The 18,291-nt window shown below is 41.4% G+C and overlaps 1 protein-coding gene across 3 annotated transcripts in view; it reads right to left on the minus strand.

Moving 5' to 3' along the window:
* The window catches only part of LIX1 (limb and CNS expressed 1), a 57,550-nt gene that overhangs the window by 12,868 nt on the left and 26,391 nt on the right, over positions 1 to 18,291 (minus strand). For all 3 annotated transcript variants that reach the window (XM_061188011.1, XM_061188013.1, XM_061188010.1), the window contains exons 3-4: positions 9,309 to 9,449; positions 6,688 to 6,783 (exon numbers count right to left, since the gene is read on the minus strand). In XM_061188011.1, coding sequence (XP_061043994.1) covers positions 6,688 to 6,783; positions 9,309 to 9,449 — 237 coding nt within the window. The remainder of the gene's footprint in view (positions 1 to 6,687; positions 6,784 to 9,308; positions 9,450 to 18,291) is intronic.

Genomic DNA, 18,291 nt, shown 5'->3' on the forward strand with positions numbered 1-18,291 from the left:
AAGGCCTGAGAGGCCTATATCCCCTCTCCCCTTTCCCTATTAAGATGGTATTCAATCCTGAATTCTAAGCCACCTTGTGGAGGTACTCATTTTTCCCTGGGTACCTCTCACATATACATGAAGTGTACTTCTGTTTTTCTCTTCTTCATCTGTCTTTTATTACAGGGGCCTCAGCTAAGAACTCAGAAGGACAGAAGGAAAATGATTCTTCCTCCCTACGACACATTCACCCTACCAAATATGCTGCAATCACAAAGCATGAGAAGGCTCTCTAGTTCTAATATAAAGAGTCTCTATGAGGTGTTGTTAAGTTAAAAGCAAAGTGTCCAACATGTACACTGTGTGCTACTATTTGATTAAAAAGAATACGAGATGCCTATAAATATTTGCTTATAAACGCCTAGAAGAGTTCTGGCAAGATACAAAAGAATCTGGTAACATGAGTTGCCTCTGGGGAGAAAAAAGGAGGGAGACCTTTCTCTGACATTCTTTGCACCTTTTGAATCATGCGACAATATTACGTATTAAGGAAAACAATTTAAATATAATGGACAAACATATAATGGACAAACTACAGAAACTGTAAAAAACCCCTAAGCTTATAAATTCAGTCAAGAAAATGCCTTAAAATATGGACAATAAGGTTGAACTGACATTAAAACTCACCCATAGTTTTCACATTCAATGGCTAGGGCTGAGCACAGCATTTAGCCTTTCTATCAGCATCATCCTTTCCCTGCATGATACTCAGGGCAAGCTAATGTGTATTCAACATACTGAAGATTTTATTTTCCTAATCGTATTAGGATTAGCAGTCTTCCACTGAAGTTACCTGCATTTTTTTTTTTTTTTCTTTTTTGACCAGAGAAACATCTACTGTGGATTAGTAGTACAAACCACAACCACATAATTATTAGAAAATCACAATACAATTAAGGAACTTCCTGGTCATGAAACTAGTTATGAAAACTTAACATTTAGACAGATGTCTTATGCCCATTCAAAAAAAGTGGACTTTTATTGTCTTTACATCTGCTTGCTCTGGAAAACGTTTTCACTATGAAAATCAGGAGACACAAAGTCACTCTGAGATTCCAGTTATCTTAAAATTATGAGGTAAAATTTAAAGTGATAAGATCATCAGAAAAAATAGCACTATTCTCACGTCTAAAACTGCCATTAGAATGTAATGCTTTTCTTCTTTTCAGTTTGGGATACAGTTTGGGATTTTGTGTATGTACTACTGCACAGTAAGCACCCCAAGAAACCACAGAGACCTTAGTAAAAGCAAAACCATGTGTTTCCATTAATTAAAATATGACATGGACACCAGCTGAGCTACGCCTCCTGCCCCAAACACTGACCCCACCGTCTGCCCAGGGTCCTAGGTCCAGTGTCTGGGTAACCCACCCCTCTTATGCTAATTTGGAAAAGTGAGAGTGGTTTGTTCCATAACCAAATCTTGCCTAATCTGGATCTCACCACTATGCTTCTTATCAAAGTAACCCCAGTAACTGAGGAAGATAAATTTGTGCTGCCCTTCTTACCGTACCCTCAAGCCTACTCAGTGAATGCTTTGCAGCCATAAAAATGAATAGGAATGCTCTTTTGGTTCTGATATGGAATAGTCTCTACCGTGTTACAGGAGGGACAATATTTACAAATAAGACATTTTGTTTTATGTTTTATCTTAATACTCCACTTAAATTTTGTATTCTATTGTTTGCGCATTTTTTTAAAAGAAGAAAATAAATACGACTCCACTCCTTTCCCCACCCTGCAATCTTCATGTAAAGCTGACAACCCAGAAAGATATACTGAGTTTATTCTGTGGCTTCCAATAGCCCTCTTGGCATTGTCCTTGCATCCTTGTGGCCCAGTTTGAGAAACAACCTATTGCCAACAGAGCTCTTAATTCCATCCTCTGACAATTGTTGCCTTAGTAATATATTTTTCTTCCAATGTCATCTCAGCTCTTATTCTTATCTGTGCACTAAGCCCCCCATCCAGATAAATTTCTTTCATGCCACTCAGCAATCCTCCTAAGACTTCAGAACCCACAATTCTGTGAACAGAACCAGAAATCTTTCCCATGTGCCTTGGCAACCTACATCTCTCAAAAACTTCCCCACAGAGACCTGAACTGCTTCTGCCTGCAAGAAGAGGATCATCCTCCTCCTCACCCCCCAAATTTCTATTCTATCACCAAGCAGTTTTTCCCTCTGCAGTAATACAACTGCCTCTTCTTCATTGTTGCTCTTGTTCCTAAAATCCCCCAGGAAAGATAACCTTCTGTCTGCCTTCTTACATTATGTCCTGATCTAGTTCTTGCTCTCCTCTCTGGAGATATGACTCTCACCATCGTCATACAAAGTATATTGAAATATTTCCACATTCTTCCTGTCCCACCTCTTTATTTCCCCTCATATGACCAAGTTCACTATCTTCATATCTTCCTGAAGCTGTATGAGTCCTGGGCTCAACCCCAGGAAATCTTTGTGTGCCTCACATTGATTCCATTGGAAATCCTTGCATTATGGCAGACTGGCAAGGAGAGGGTAGCTAGGGACTTCTGTGAGGATTCGTTGCATCGTTTCACCATGACTCCTCACTGTCTGGTCTTCACAGCCTCATTTTCTACCTGTCGAAGCCCTATCACTTTGAAGGAAGTCTGTTTGGTGATCTACCTGTCCTGCTCCTTCCTCACTGAAGTCTTTGTACTGTGTTTGTTACGTGGGCTGATCTAGAAGCCTGGGTCAACTGGGTGGGCTGACAGATAAACAAGAAGCTGGCCTAGAGGTGGGGCTGGGACTAGGGTGAGGTGAGTGAAGCAAGATTTAAGGTACGTCATACAAGTTCAGGGTCTTTTATTTAAAATTCTGCCTTTATTTAAAATTTGGATGTTTTGTTTGTTATGAATTTTTGCACATTTATTTTGAGTTTTTAAAATATTGCATTATAATATTATTTGCCTTGATTACTGAATTTTTTGACGCTCCTTTAAATTTTGTACCCGAGTTCAATGCCTAACTCTTCTTACCCTAGTCTGGGCCCTTCTGGGGATTTGTCTCAGGGACAAGGCTGGCTTCACGAGCTTGTGATCTGTGCAGTCACAGAGGCTCTGAGCTTGGTTTAGTGCTCCGCTGTCTTGAAATTCTTAGTAATTTTTGAATAAAAGGCCCTGAACTTTCATTCTGCACTGGCCCCATAAATTATGCAGCCAGTTCCCTTCAGCAAAGTAAATTTAAAATCGAATGGTGAATCAAGCCCTGCGTTTTCTTTCTCTTCAAGGAAATTGCAGCTGTAGCTTTCATTCTACAGCTTTTCTGGTTCATTTTGTCATTCATTAAATTTAAACCAACAACAACTGGGCTCTGTCCTCACAGTGCTTCCTGGTGTTGCCTCCTATGAGAAACAACGTTTGGCCTCCCAGCTACTCCCCAGGGAGAAAATGTACACTGCTTCTCTCTGGAACTCTGTCTGGGAGACTGGCTTGGTTCTGTGATTCATCAGAAATAAGAAAAACAAACAGTGTAAATGGAGAACTTGAAAAACAGGTGGGCACAATCTCCCCACCCAAGAGAATAGATTTAAGAGGAAATTTGTTTATGGGATGAGGTTTTAAAAGCGACCTGGAGAATTTAGCAAAGATGTAAATAAACAACTCGTCTTTGGATTGCATTAGGCTTCAGAATAAATATATTAAGCAGCTTCAGTCAAGTCTGCCTTGAATCTGACCTTGACAAGACCCAGTGGCCATCCCACCCCCCAAACATCAGGCAGTTTTCTCTATGGTGAGGGGCAAGGCTACCTTAAACAGGCATCCCAGCCTCCCTCCCACGAAGTGAAGGTAAGCAGAAGCATATCATGTTTCCTCTGAGTGCTGCGTCCTTGATGGCCCCCCTGAAAGCCTGCAGGCAGTCAGGAGACACCAGTCTTGTTTTTATACGGTATAGTCATCCATAGCTAGATACAAACACACATCTATTACCCACCAGGGGTACTGAATTGCTGTGTTGACTGCAAACAGCCCAGGTCTGTGGTCAATTCCCATTATGTGCAGAAACAAGCTGATGCATTTAACCCAGGCCACCAAGGAATGTGTAGGAACCCAGCAGGCAACCTAGAGCTGGCGGAAGGAAGAGGGATGTGCTTCATGGCCCTCCTCCTGGGTTGCCAGCATCCCTACTGGGAGGAGGGAGTTTGGATTTTTCCTGCCCTCACATCTTCCTCTTCCTTTGTCCCTCATCCAGCACCCAGCCTCCATTATGAGAATTTATGAAGCATTTCCACAGTATGATTCAAATTATTATTTCATGTATTTTAATACCTTACTACACAGACCACACAGAAAACATGCAGCCCGTAGCAAGGCAATTAAAGTATTACTAAAAGATGGTTGAGTACAGCCTTTCATAGTACTTGGACAGAATTTTAAGAATTTTTTAAAAAAAAATCTTGCCTTCCCTATATTTGGCAGACTAACCCACTGTGTTAAGAAATCATTCTTGATTTTTCTGAAAATAGCTACTAAATCCTATACAAGCTATTATGTACTGGGCCAGGCAACATTCATTGTATAATAAAAGAAGTACAATTTTCTTCTGTCAGGGTTGAGAGGGGAGGAATTAACATAAATGAGATTCTTCCTTGGGGAATCACCATGCTAAATGTTTTATAAATGTCGTATTATACACGCCCCACAAAAAACCTGCACAATGGGCATCATGATGCTTATTTTGTAGATGGGAAAACTGAGTCTCAGAATGGTTGAGCTCACAGGTGGCAAGTGGTAGCACAGGCTTTACATGTAGGTCTGTATGGTTTTTTAAAGTTTGTGTCCCTTCTCTTGTGTCATGCTCTTCCCTTTTATTTTTTTTCTCTGTTTGACTTTAGATTGTTATGGAAGATTAAAAAAAACAAAACAAAAAACCCTTGACAGTTCCACTCTTTGATTCTATAGCAAGGGCCCTGAAACATGTAATGCAGGGGAGCTACCTTGTCCTCATGTAAAGCCTTTAGGTTAGATAAAGTTGTCGAGGGAATCCATCTGGTAGCCTCTGGCATTTCAAATGAAGCAGTCCTTCTTCAGAAATATATATAATAACAGTTGTCAGCTTTCACTGAGCATTAACCATACGCCAGGAACTGTTCTGGACTTTCTATGTGGTCCCATTTAGTCTTCACAATGGCACAGTGAGGTAGCACCACTACTATTATTGCTACTATTATTCTTCCTGATTTACGTACAAACGAGGAAACAGATTTAGAGATGAGCAGCTGAGCCCACTCCCAAGCCTGGGCTCAGAACCACTGAGCTGCTGCATGCCCCTGTCTACACCAGAAGGTGAGCTTCAAGGTCTCTTCCAAACCAAGACAAGCAACGTCAAAGGTCAGGGAGACCACAACTGCTTAAGGAGAAACCTGGATGACTGAGATCTTCCTAGGGCAGGGTGAAGAAAGAGTATTTTGTGTCAATCAAATGAGAGAGTGATGAGGAAAATTACTGGTTTTTAAAAATGGGCAGGTGGGACATATCCACCTGAGAACTGGCTATGCCATTGTAGTCAGGAAAAGAGTTTGAAAGGTACCAAAGATGGTATTTGGAAGGTGGTGGCTTCAGGGCTCAGCTGTAACACCACTGTGAATTATACCATGATGAACATTTGTGTCCATAAAACTTTATATTCTGATTGCTTCTTGGAATCTAACCTAAAAAAACAGAAATCTTGGCAGGTAAAATCTCCTCATTATAACATTGCATATTGATTCCTACTGGCATTGATGTATATGGATGGTCAACGGTATTCAAGTTTAATGTTTTAGAGAGTACACTTTTCATTCTCAATAACTTCTGAAGTTTTGTCTGCCCAGCCCAATATAGGATAATAGGAGTGTGAACTTAGAAATCAGACTGCCTGGGTCTGAACCCTGGCTGTGCCATTTGCTAAGCTGTATGACACACTTCCTTCAATGAAGACATGGGGATAAGAAATACTCACATGTTTATTGTGAGGGTTAAATTATGGTAAGATTTGTTAAACGCTTAGCACAGTGCCAAAGTAAGCATCCAATGAGCATTAGCTATTATTATTCTTATTGCTATTAATATAATTATTTAATTTGCAAATAACAGGTAATATAGTTCCTCAGCTCTATTATTGCTTGTCAACAGTGGAATGAAAAGGGTTACAGATTGCTAAATGTTTTGATTTAGTTAACAATAGGAGATGGCAGATCTTGTTTAACAGAAATACCATAACTGAGGGGAAAATTGTTTAATATACATTGCAGGCACCTTCATCCATGACTTCTGAAAATTAAGAACCAAATGGTCACAACCAACACTTCAAACTGTTTGATTTGGTTTAAGGGGGAGCTTTATACTGAAAAGCTGGTACAATGTTAATAGGGTCATAAGACTGTAATGTTCCCCGCCTGTTTCTTAGCTTAAGTCTTTTACTTTCCTTCAAGAAAGCAAAGATTGTGCCTGTTTGCTTGTTTGTTTTAGCCTCCTGAGGTGTGGCTAAAAGGGAGCACAGTGCTGGATTCTAGGAGGGTTAAATTAAAATGATCAAAACAAAAAAAGAGTAGATTATTGGGACGGGGGCTGTTAGTGATGAGTGGCATTCCCCCAGGCTTCTGGAGGTTGTGTAGCAAAACAAACATGTGGAAGGAAGCAGGTACCTGAAATTCCAGCATGGTCTTCCCCATGTTTGACTCCAACATGTAGTGGTAGGCTCCAATGCTGGTGCTGGGGTCGTCCGCGTCATCCAAAGTGCCCTTGGGAAGTAAGCAGAAAAGGAAAATATCATGGGTTTTTCCTCCTCTTCTTTGGGTGGTCATGAATTAATCCTGTGGCCTCACAGTGAGCCTTCTATTGTCCTAACCCTTCAGGGGTGCATCCTACAACACTACAACCGTCTCCAGTTGATTTGGGATAAAATCCTTACTCTCACCATCACTCATAGTTAAGAGGATTTTGTAATCAATTTGAATCTAGCTTTTGATTAGAATGTTAACTGATTATATACTCAAAAAGAATAATTATCCCAAAGCAGAAATTCCTGTATCTCTCCACAGAGTTTTTGTTTGTGGTGGCATTAATGTTTGAGCAGTTGCTCTCCGAGGCTGCTTTCATCCATTATCGAAATCTTGAAATGCTGACTTGCTCCGTAAGATTCCAATGATCACCAAGCAAATTATGTAACTAACAGGGAAAAAATCTCCAGTTGTATGGACCATTCATATTTTACCACCATGATTCTTAATGGGAGCTTTTCATAATATGCTGGTGTTTGGCCTGGAGACATGGATTTTGGTTTATAGTTTTTCACTTTTGGACAACTTAATCTTTAGGAAACAAGGTGGGTGGGTGATGGGAAGAAATGAAATTCCCCTTCAATTTGGTTAGGGGGAGTGGCATTAAAAAAGCTGACATGAACTCAGGAATGGCATTGGGGCCTGCGCTTCAATATCCCATGGCCTTGGATTCCTGGGAAGGTGGGCAACGGCTTTGTGAGACTGAACAAACAACTGCCAGCATCAGATAGCAGCAAATTTATAGCTTTTGAATGCAATAACATTAACACACTACTGCTGAAATATTTATGTTGGCTTTTTAAATATCCCAGAGGAAATCCATCCAGAAGCCTGCAAACCATATATATTCTCTTTCCTTAGAAATTTCCATGAAAAAATGATAAATTACATTTACACTGAGGGCACCTCCCTGCTCCTGAGTAAATTCCACACATATAAATCAGGCATCATTTTCCTAACTTCTCTTCCTCAAAGGCACTTGAAATTTACAGGGCAGGAAAATAAAGGCTTCCTTTCATCCTCAGAGCAGATATAGACCAGAGCTCCCTGAGGTCTCTCTGCCAGGACAACCACTCTCTGTCCCTGCCTCTCCCCTTATCTCTCTTCTGCATGATAAGAGCATTTATGAGGGGGAAAAGCAGCAAAAAGGTCACAGCTAGTGTGATAATGTCACCTTCATTATCAGTAGCTTCTCCAGAATGACAGAACCTTTATAGTCAGATTAAGGGAATCAGAGAATGAAAATCTCAGATGGGGTTGATCCATGCTAAAGGCGAAGCTAGGAGGTGGCTAATCCCTTTGGTAATGCCAAGTTTCTGCACTTGAAGGACACACAGGGCGACACCTGCCCCAGTTGAGACCCAAGGTTTCCTCCATGGTTAAAATGGTTTATAATTTGGAGGTACGAGGATCAGGAGCGCCAAAAATTCATGGGGCAAATCATCTACTGTACTCCTAGACTGCCGAGAAAATGTCCTATCTAAATTTCTAAGACAGAGTTTTTGGCTCTCAAAGCACTTTGTATTTAATTACATCCATTACAGAGATTTCCAAAGCTCTCTGAAAAAAGTAGTTGATATTAAGCATGATAATTCTAACAGCTAACAAATATTGGGCATACGGCTTTTCCCATATCGAAGCAGTCAGTGTTTCCTTAAAAACATAGACTGCAGGACCTCACGCTGGCTGGGGAATTGGCACTTTTAATAAGCACTTCAGATAATTTTTATGATTCGTCAAGTTTGGGAAAAATTGAGCTTCTTTACCTCTAGGTTAAAGCAGTATCCAACGGCATGCATTCTCAGGCCCTAAAAGAATCTGTGCTCCTCAAACAGCAAACATTCAAATAAACAAATCAAGGTGGATAATTTGATCCACCTTGATTTAAAGCTTGATTAATTGTGATTAATCCAGGGAGGCTAAAGAAGATTACTGAGACATGGAATAGGGAGCCAGCTCCAATATCATGATTTCCAGCCCAAGTGTTCTTTCTGCTGAAAATTAATGATTTATGGGTTAAAAATAAAACCTGCACAATTCTTTTTTTTTTAATTAATTAATTTATTTTTGGCTGCATTGGGTCTTTGTTGCTGCACGTGGGCTTTCTCTAGTTGCGGCGAGCAGCGGGCTACTCTTCGTTGTGGTGCGCAGGCTTCTCATTGTGGTGGCTTCTCTTGTTGCAGGGCATGGGCTCTAGGCACGGGGGCTTCAGTAGTTGTGGCACGTGGGCTCAGTAGTCGTGGTGCGCAGGCTCAGTAGTTGTGGCGCACGGGCTTAGTTGCTCCGCGGCATGTGGGATCTTCCTGGGCCAGGGATCGAGCCCGTGTCCCCTGCATTGGCAGGTGGATTCTTAACCACTGCGCCACCAGGGAAGCCCAAAACCTGCACAATTCTTAAAGAACTTGTTCACATTAGCATCTCCCAAGATTCAAATGGCTCCGTACTCTCAGTATAGCCAGCTTTTCCCTTCCCTGGTGGGTACTCACACTAGTGGAGGCAACTGCTTCCTGCACACTCTCCATAATGAATTCCTTGGTGATCCTGCGAGAGGGCAGCTCATTGAAGAGGGAGTTGATTAGGGCCACTTTAGCTGCATCGCGTCTGGCCTCAGCTCTACTTAAGCAGCACTTAAGAAGGGAAGGAGAAAAGGAGTCATTAAAGAATTCAGCATCTCACCATTTCGCCCCATCTCAATGGGTCTATGGACATTTCTATTTATACATTTACTGTCTGCAGCTATTCCTCCATACCCATGGCTAATCCCCTGAAGATCATCCAGATTTTCTTTCAGCCCTAGAGCCCAGGCAAATGTCTTGGTTAGTCTTCAAATGTTTTTGTCTTATTTCACAGTCGTTGAATGTCTACTATGCACCAGATGCTTTCATATTCTGTTAATAAATAATAACAAAAAAAATAATGGCTATTATTCTGTGCTAGGTGATTACATTCATTATCAGGGCCTTCCTCAAATCCTTATTTCAGAGAGAAAAAAAGGAAGGAAGGAAGGAAAATGGGAGACACTTTTAACACAATAATTAAAAACACAGGTTCTGGAGTCAGACTCCTTGGGTTCAGATCCCAACTCTGGGGCTTACTAGCTGAAAGACTGGACAAATTAGTCTTTCTGTGCCTCAATTTCCTCCTCTGTAAATGGGAATAATAGTAGTCCCTGTGTCACAGGGTTGAAGATAGGCTCAATCAGTTAATATAGAGAAAGCAGTGAGAATACCCAGCACACGGCCACACTCTATGAGAGCATCTCAGGCTTATACTTTTTAACCTTCAGGTTAGGACAAAGGGGCTGCTGTCAAAATCTACTGTTTTTGCTTTTCCAGCATTTATTCCTCAACCCCCTTCTAATAATAGTCCCCTGATTTTCTTGAGGGCCACCTTTTCTACCTTGCTCTCAATCCACGCAGTTTGGGTTCGACAGGAAGTTTGGCTTTCCTGAAGTTAGGGGCCATAGGCAGCCTATGATTAGTAACTCACACAAAAAAATTCGTTTTTCCCCAATTTAATACTGCTCTCCATCCTCTTAGCCTGGCCTTCCTGTGGCTCACACGGGTCTGCTCAGTTTAACCTGATTCTTTTCTGTCCTCTCTGTCTCTTTTCTTACCAACTCCTCTTATTCAGGTTCTGGTTTGGTGTGGACCCTGGGTCCAGATAGAGGATGAAGCCCTATGAGAACTGCACTGCCCCTGGAGATCGCACATGTTGGAGGACCCCAGGGTGTGATGGCTCTCTCCTACAGGCTCCTGGGAACTGTCTAGGGTCCTAGATCTTACTCCAGGACTCCTAGTGGGAAACAAGCCCCAGGAAGAGAAGCCCAGGCCTGGGTCCTGGTCAACAGGGTGGCCAGACACCCTTGCCTCTGCCACTCAGTGACTGTGAGACCTGGGCTGCCTGTTCTTTGGAGCTTATTTCCTCACTGGGCAAATGGGAAGGCTAGGCTCTCTGGTCTCCAAGGTACCCACTACCTAGAATGCAAGATTCTCAGAATCAGTAGTGCTTGGTTACTGACGTCAAAGAAGAGGGAAAGTACCAAAGACCCCACTTCATTTTGCAGTTTTGTGCCTCAAGGGCTTCATAGCACCACTGGGAAAAAGCCAAACCCTTCCAGTTTGCTTTTAGCACATTCCTGCCTCTACCTCATCTGCCCCATGCTGACCATCACTGCACTGATCCAAGAACACTCCAAACTCATGCGCTCATGTCCACCAGGGGCCGCCTCTCCTCTCCATCTCCACAGACCCAGTATGAGTCCCCTGAAGTCAGGCCCTGGTCCCCTCTGATATGCCCCCTGTGACCTCCCTAGAACAGTTGTGACTATTAGTGCAATGATCCTGTACTTGACTATGGATTACCTCTTCTTGCCCTTCCCCCAACCTCCAGGTCTGGGAAGTGCCCCTTATATACTTCTTGAGCATCCTCCAGAGTGCTTACTCCCAGGGTCAGTTCTTGGAATGCTCATGTCTGGTTAGTACGTGGGCAAAGTAATGACATGACTTCTGAAATGGTAGGAACATGACACCAAGGAGGACGGAAAAAACATGTGTCAGGAGCCTAACAGAACAATTAAAGGCAGCTATTTTAACTTAAACAACACAAAGAGATTTCCAATATTTCCTTTAAATGAAGAATGGAGCTAAATTTCTAAATACGTATGTGAAAGGTGGTTTGGGCTTTTTCTCCTTAGTGTTGAATGACAAGCTAGAAGGCTTTGGGGTAGCTTCAGGCAGCAGTGCCCTTCAAGGTTTAGACCTTTCTCAGGGTTTAGGCCACCTGCATTAAACCAGGGTTGGGGGGATCGGAGGAGTTAGGCAGATAGATTGTCTTTGCATTATGGACTTGGCTGGAAATTTACAGGACATTGAGTTCTGAGTCAGCAGTCTAACTGAAGCTTGAGTGCCACCTCTTCCAGGAAGCCTTCCCTGACCAGTCCCAACTGCAGGCTGGGAGGACCAGCATCCATAAGAGGCACACACCACACTACTGTGTAATTGTCTACTAGTGCTCTGCCCACCGACCCCAGACTGTGAGCAACTTAAGGGCAGAGTCTGTGACTACTTAATCATCTCTGCATCTTTGCACCTGCAACATAGTATGTTGAATGAATAATTGAATGCAGCCTAGGAAATTCAAACACAGGTCACTAATGCGCCTGACAAAATATTCAAGAAATCCTCTTAAAGAAGAGAATTCAAGATATATACTTATTACTTTAAAAAGTCCCGTTTCAATATACGCTTTATAGTATTCATAACCCAGTAACATAAAAATATACTAATATATGAATTTCAGAGGGAAAATTGGCCATTAAGTTCAGACACTCTGAGAGTACTATTTTTGCCTGAGTGTAGGATATGTTTATTATTCTTTGGAAAATCAGTTCCCTGTTAAAAAGCAAACAAAGTTTTTGCAAATATTACCTGACATCTGTAAAAGCAGCTCATTTTAACAGGAATTTGCTGTATGTAATCTATAATAATGCCATTGGGGTTTAGAATTTAGAGAATTAGATTCAGATCTGGGCACTCTTAAGAAACTTTATATAACTTTCTATCTAAATAATAGCAATTTAAACCACCTTTCATAGAGAGAGACCTAGTAAACACTACTTAGATAAAAGAAGCTATCTATTTTAAATAAGTCCAGCTAAGTACTAGATCAAAGGCGCCACATACATTTACAACCAAATGGCACTGCTTCTGAGATCAAAGTGCTGCAGGGCTGAGAGAACAGAAAGAGCCTCTACCCAGAAAGCATGGAAGAGGACTATGAGACTTAACCAATTTCGAGATTTTAAAGCAGACACATGTCTTTACTTATTTTATTGTTTCAATGTACAGGATCTTTGGTTAAAATGGGGGAGAAAGTGTACCAATTAATAAGTACATAAAATAAAATAAATTCTGAGCCATCAAAGGCTTTTCTTGCTGTTGTTTTTTGCATTTCTGAAAGACAAGTACTTCAAAATGTCTATAATGTTAACCAGCCGCTTTCTTTTAAATTTTGGAGCTACAAATCCAAGCCAGTAAAGCTGTATATTTTTCTTTAGGGATCTTTTAATGGGAACTCTCGAACCATAAGGACCTGTGCTTGGACAAGAAATTTAGCTAAAAGCAATCTACTTGGCAAATCTAAATCAGAGTGTGGATTCTGCTGTAAGAACAGGCACTGTTAGAGTTACCATCAAACAGTGGGAAATGCTGCAAGAAAATAAAATATGGTAAGTGACAGGACGTTTTATTGATGTGTCCAAACTGGTGGTCAAAGACATCAGTTGGGGAGTGAATGAAGTATGATGTTATTTCAAAGCAACTTCCTGCTGGCATTAGACTTCCCAGGTTGTATGGTTTATTCTTGCTGTTTTTCAGCCAGACCCCAATCATAAATATAGATTTGTAAACCATGCCTTATCCGCTAACCATTCTTACTTGTTAATATAGAGAGACAACTTCTGTCCTTTGCACTTTGTGAAAGTACAGAGCTGGAATATTTAACAGTCAAGATTTTACTAAAGTCAGCTGTGGATTTCTTTGGTATGTGGAGCCACATGCTTTTCAAGTGGCTAGCAGACCCCACTCAGACATTTATCTTGAGGCTTGGATGCCTTTCATTTGCTGGTAGATTATAAAACACTATAATCATTTCAAAGCCTCTCAACTCTAAAATTAAAGCCAACAAAAAAAAAGAGCATCTGTGGCATTGCTCAGGAAAACCATTTAAAGGCGGTGGTAGCCAGCCTCTGAGATAACCCCCAGTGATCTCTGCCTCCTGGTATTCACACACTTGTGCAGTCCCCTCCCATATTGTACAGGTTTGGTCTGTGCAACCAATAGAATATGGCAGAAGCTAAGGTATGTCACTTTTTAAATTAGGTTATAAAAGACCTTGTGGCTTCCATCTTGGTCACAGTTGCTTTCTCTCTGGGAAGAGTCAGCTGGCATGTTTTGAGCAGTCCTACTGAAAGGCACACGTGGTAAGGAACTAACTAACGCCTTCTGCCAACAGCCTTCTGAGTGTGATTGGAAGCTGATCCTCCAGATCCGATCAAGCCTTCAGATGACTCTAGCTCCAGCTGATGGCTTGACTGAAACCTCTGGGACACCCTGAGCCAGAACTACCCAACTAAGCTGCTTCTAGATTCCTGATCCTCAGAAACAGTGTGAGACAATGATACGTTTTGCAGTAATTTGTTACCCAGCCATAGATAGCTAATACAAAGGCTTTGCTCACATCAGGCAATTGGGAACTCCCTCAGCCAACCCTTGAGGGAGAGCTCACTAACAGTAATCCTCATTGCTGACTCTATATGCTGGGTGCTGTGCTAAGCACCTTATGTCAATTGTCACATTTAGTTATTACCACAATCCTATGAAGTTGGTTTTGTTGTTATCCTTATTTTGCCCACGAGAAAAACAGAGGTTACATATCCCAACGTCATACAACTTAAAAAGTTATCAAAACAAGATTAAACCCCATGTCTGTCTGACTTGAAAGCCCAGATTTTTAACCACGACACTAATCTGCTTGTCACAGAAATGGTCCCCCACCTTGGAATAGAGAAGATCTATAATTTGGCTAAAGTCTCCCAGCATCCCCCAAATCAGTACAGATAGTACTTTAGCCCAAGCTCCAACTTTGATATTCCATGGGTCATTTTGACATAAGACACCAAGAGTATCTCCTCCCATTCCCACATGATGAACTCAACTTCTTTTAGAAGAAAAGGCCAAGGAAGAAGCAGTGCATTGTCATAAGAAACTGTGCTCAATGATAAGGGGCAAGTGCTTACAATTATATTAATACCTCTTCCCTCCTATTGTCCTTTTGATGCTTTCCTCCACCTGGACTGTAGAGAAAAGGAAAATAGAGAAAGACCAACTATGACTAGACCAGAAGATCAAATGTCATTCCCTGTTGGAAGTTTCTCATGCTGGCTGGAAGTGGTCCCTTGATTAAGTATGGAGCCAAAAGAATTGAGGGTTTTACCACATACAATTGCTCAACAATTTTAAGATGTGTTTGGTAACTCTTCGAGAGCAAAAGTCATTTAAATCAAACTTCCCCAGCTCCACTGGATAAGAAATTCTCCTTAGACCAGCTCATTCTGGTTCTGTATTTTATTTTTGGATGTTAGATCATGGACAAGCTACTAGGAGCCCACAGGGTACACTATGAAGATCATTGCTAAGCCTAGGCCAGGAGTCCAAACCAATAGTTCGAAAACTTTAGTATTCATAGTAAGATCACCTGGTGAACTTGCTAAATATGCACATTCCCAGGCCTCAGTCTGACCTACTGCTCATTCTGACCTACTGAATCAGAATCTCTTCAGATGGATCGCCGTGGGGGTCTGCATTTTAACAAGCTTTCCAGGTGATTCTGAGGCAGGTGGATCCAGGACTATGCTTAGAGGAATGTTTCTCTAGCTTCTGTCCCTTCTGTGTCTCATTTTTAATTGGCAGAGGCAAAACTAGGTTCTGTGGGGCCTGAAGCTTACACAATTTGAGGGACTTTGAGAAAAACAACACGAAATCACACATTAAAAAGACTGGCATGTGAATTGGAAGGAGCCTATGGCAGAAGTTTCATTTGCTTCATGGTTGAAAGGGAGAACTCTCTCCTCTACTAAAATACTCTACACTTCTATATTCCAGTCACAGAATGTCTGGGGGTTTTCCCCCTTACACCAACTAATTCTCTGATACCAGCTGGGTGTCCTACAATTTAACTCAATTCTGAAACTGTCCACCTGAAGGTAGCATCAGATTCCACAGATTAATGGCTCTGTCCTACAAGATGACTCCACTTCAGACACTAATCACAACTCCAGGTTGTTAGCTGTGTTTCTGACCAACCAACTGAAAATGACAGATGCCCACAACTCCCTCCTCTGCTTCCATCATTTGCTAGAACAGCTCACAGAACTCATGAAAACTATTTACTCACTAGATTATTGATTTAGTATAAAAGGATATAACTCAGGAACAGCTAGAGAAAGAGACGCATAAAGCAAGGTGTGTGGGAAGGGGCTCAGAGCTTCCATGCCCTCTCCAAGCAAACCACCCTCCCAGCACCACCAACCTAGAAGCTCTCTGAATCCTATCATTTAGGACTTTTATGGAGGCTTCATAACATAAGCATGATTGATTAAATCTTTGGCCATTGGTGATTAAGTCAATCTTTAGCTCCTCTTCCTTACCAGGAGATCAGAGGTTGGGGCTGAAAATTCTAAACTTCTTATCATATGGTTGGTTCTCCTAGCAACCAGGCCCCATCTCTAGGAGCTTCCCCAAAAGCCACCTCATTAACATAAACTCAGGTGTGGTATAGCCCTTTATTTGTTATAAATAATAAAAGATACCTTTATCACTCCTATCACTTAGGAAGTCCCAGGGGTTTCAGGGGCTGTTGGCCGGGAATCAGACTGCATATATGTTATTATAAATCACAATATCACAACGGTATATCTACCTCTGCTAACATCAAACATGCTAATTTCTCACTAGAGAAATTACTTCTACACAAAAGTCAAGGACAGCAGCATTCAGGTTGAAAAAAAAAAATCCTTTATGACTGTTCTTCTAAAAGTAGGCCCTTAGGAAGTATGTAAGTACTCCTAACTTAACTGAGGTCTCAATTTTCCTTTTTGCTCAGCAGTTTTTATTTCTTCCATGATAATTTTCCATGTGTCACACTATGCAACAGAAAGATTAAACCGAGAATGATTTGTGGGTCAGTAGGCTGTCCTGAAATAAAATAGTGGCTAATCCATTTTTTAGGATGTACGGAAATTCTTAAATTAATTGAAATAAAATTTTGTAGCCACGTACATGTTGTAAACATAGAAATGCCTAATAAGATACTAGTTTTATTGTTAATTATTGATAACAATAAAAATTGAAATTATTATAAGTGTGTTACTGTTCACAGAAACGTTTTCTAGCCAGGATGACACAATTTATACTCTGAACAGTAACTTTCCTGGTAGTCCTCATTTTATTGATAGTTTTTCCCTTGCTTTGTATTAGAACATGTGTTGAGTGACTGTTTCTGGACACTAAGATTTTTCTGTCCATACATCCCAACTACAGGGTTTTCTTTATGAAAGCATGTGGAAACATATCAATACAAGTGACCTTTCTCCATCTTAAACAAACAACAGACTTCTTAGAATTTTTTATATTTGCATTTCAAAGACATCAAGAAAAATAAAGGTCTGCAGATCCTAAATGTATAAAACTGAGTTAGGTACACTTTATTCTGTGTCTACCAATGGTAGCCGAGGAGTTGAAAAGTGGTCTGTAAGGAGCAAGGTTTTTGGAATAAGACCCGTCATGTATTAAACATTTGACAGATTTTATCCACATGCAAACTCAAAGCTGAAGATGCCATCCTCCCTGGGGCCAAGGTCAGGTCAGTGTTATTTAGGTGGCATTTGCTCAATAGCCCATCGGACCCAAGGGGCTCTCCCAAGCTGGGACTTTGCAGGTGGCAAAACCAAATAAACTGACTCTGTGAGAGGTGAGAATTCTTGCCCAGATCCTTTAGGCTGTCAAGTCTGTCATTCAGGTGGTTGGGAGTGTTTCGCTTTTGTGACTCAGAGTCCAAGTCTCAACAATTGACTTGCAGAGTTTGTGTGTACGGCCTGCCAGCTCTGGTCAGTGTCACCAACACCTCAGTTTCATCCTGACAGCAAGCCATCAGCACAAAGAATGCCACAAACCAGGCCCTGATACTAATTGTCCCCCTTTTAATTCTTTAAGACCTTGACTGCCCTGGTCTAAGCATGAACATTTGCATGTGTTCCAATTTATCTATTCGTAGATATATGAGCATTTTTTTCCCTTCCAGATGGTGATGTGAAAAAGGGAAACCGTTGAGACTCAGTCACCCAAGTTAATATCGTGTCTCTTTCTCTGTAGGTCAGGCTGGCTGCAAATACATTGGGAACAATTTGGAGCTCTGTGTGTGCTGGGAATGGGGGTCTTTGCTAGGTATGGGGGAGGGGACTGGTCTGGGAGTCCAATTTTCAGAGAAAACTCACCAGTTCCTGTCAACTGAAAGAAACGTTTCATGCACATGGTGGGTCAGAATGTTATTTTTATAATATAAACCACCTGGCCTCCTCCTCGTTTACCTCTGCCACAAATGCTATTCTACACACATACCTAGACCAAGGTCCCTGGTAACTATTACAAAACCATGTTGTTTTGCTCCTTGAGGTTTTTTTCTTTTCCCTTTTTTCTTTTCTTCTTATTCTTTTTTCAACTTAAGGTGAAGACAAGATGAATTGATCAGGGCTCAAAGTTTTGGTTTATTTTTATAGCTGCTTTGATGTAAAAGGACTTGGCTCTGCACGGAGAGGGATGGGGGGTAGGGTGGGGAAAGATGGAGTCAGCCTTTCTTCCTCATTCAGCAGCTTGTGAGACAGTGAGCATCCTCCTAAAGTTTATCAACTAA

The sequence above is a fragment of the Eubalaena glacialis genome, chromosome 4, assembly GCF_028564815.1.
Source record: "Eubalaena glacialis isolate mEubGla1 chromosome 4, mEubGla1.1.hap2.+ XY, whole genome shotgun sequence".
Classification (NCBI taxonomy): domain Eukaryota; kingdom Metazoa; phylum Chordata; class Mammalia; order Artiodactyla; family Balaenidae; genus Eubalaena; species Eubalaena glacialis.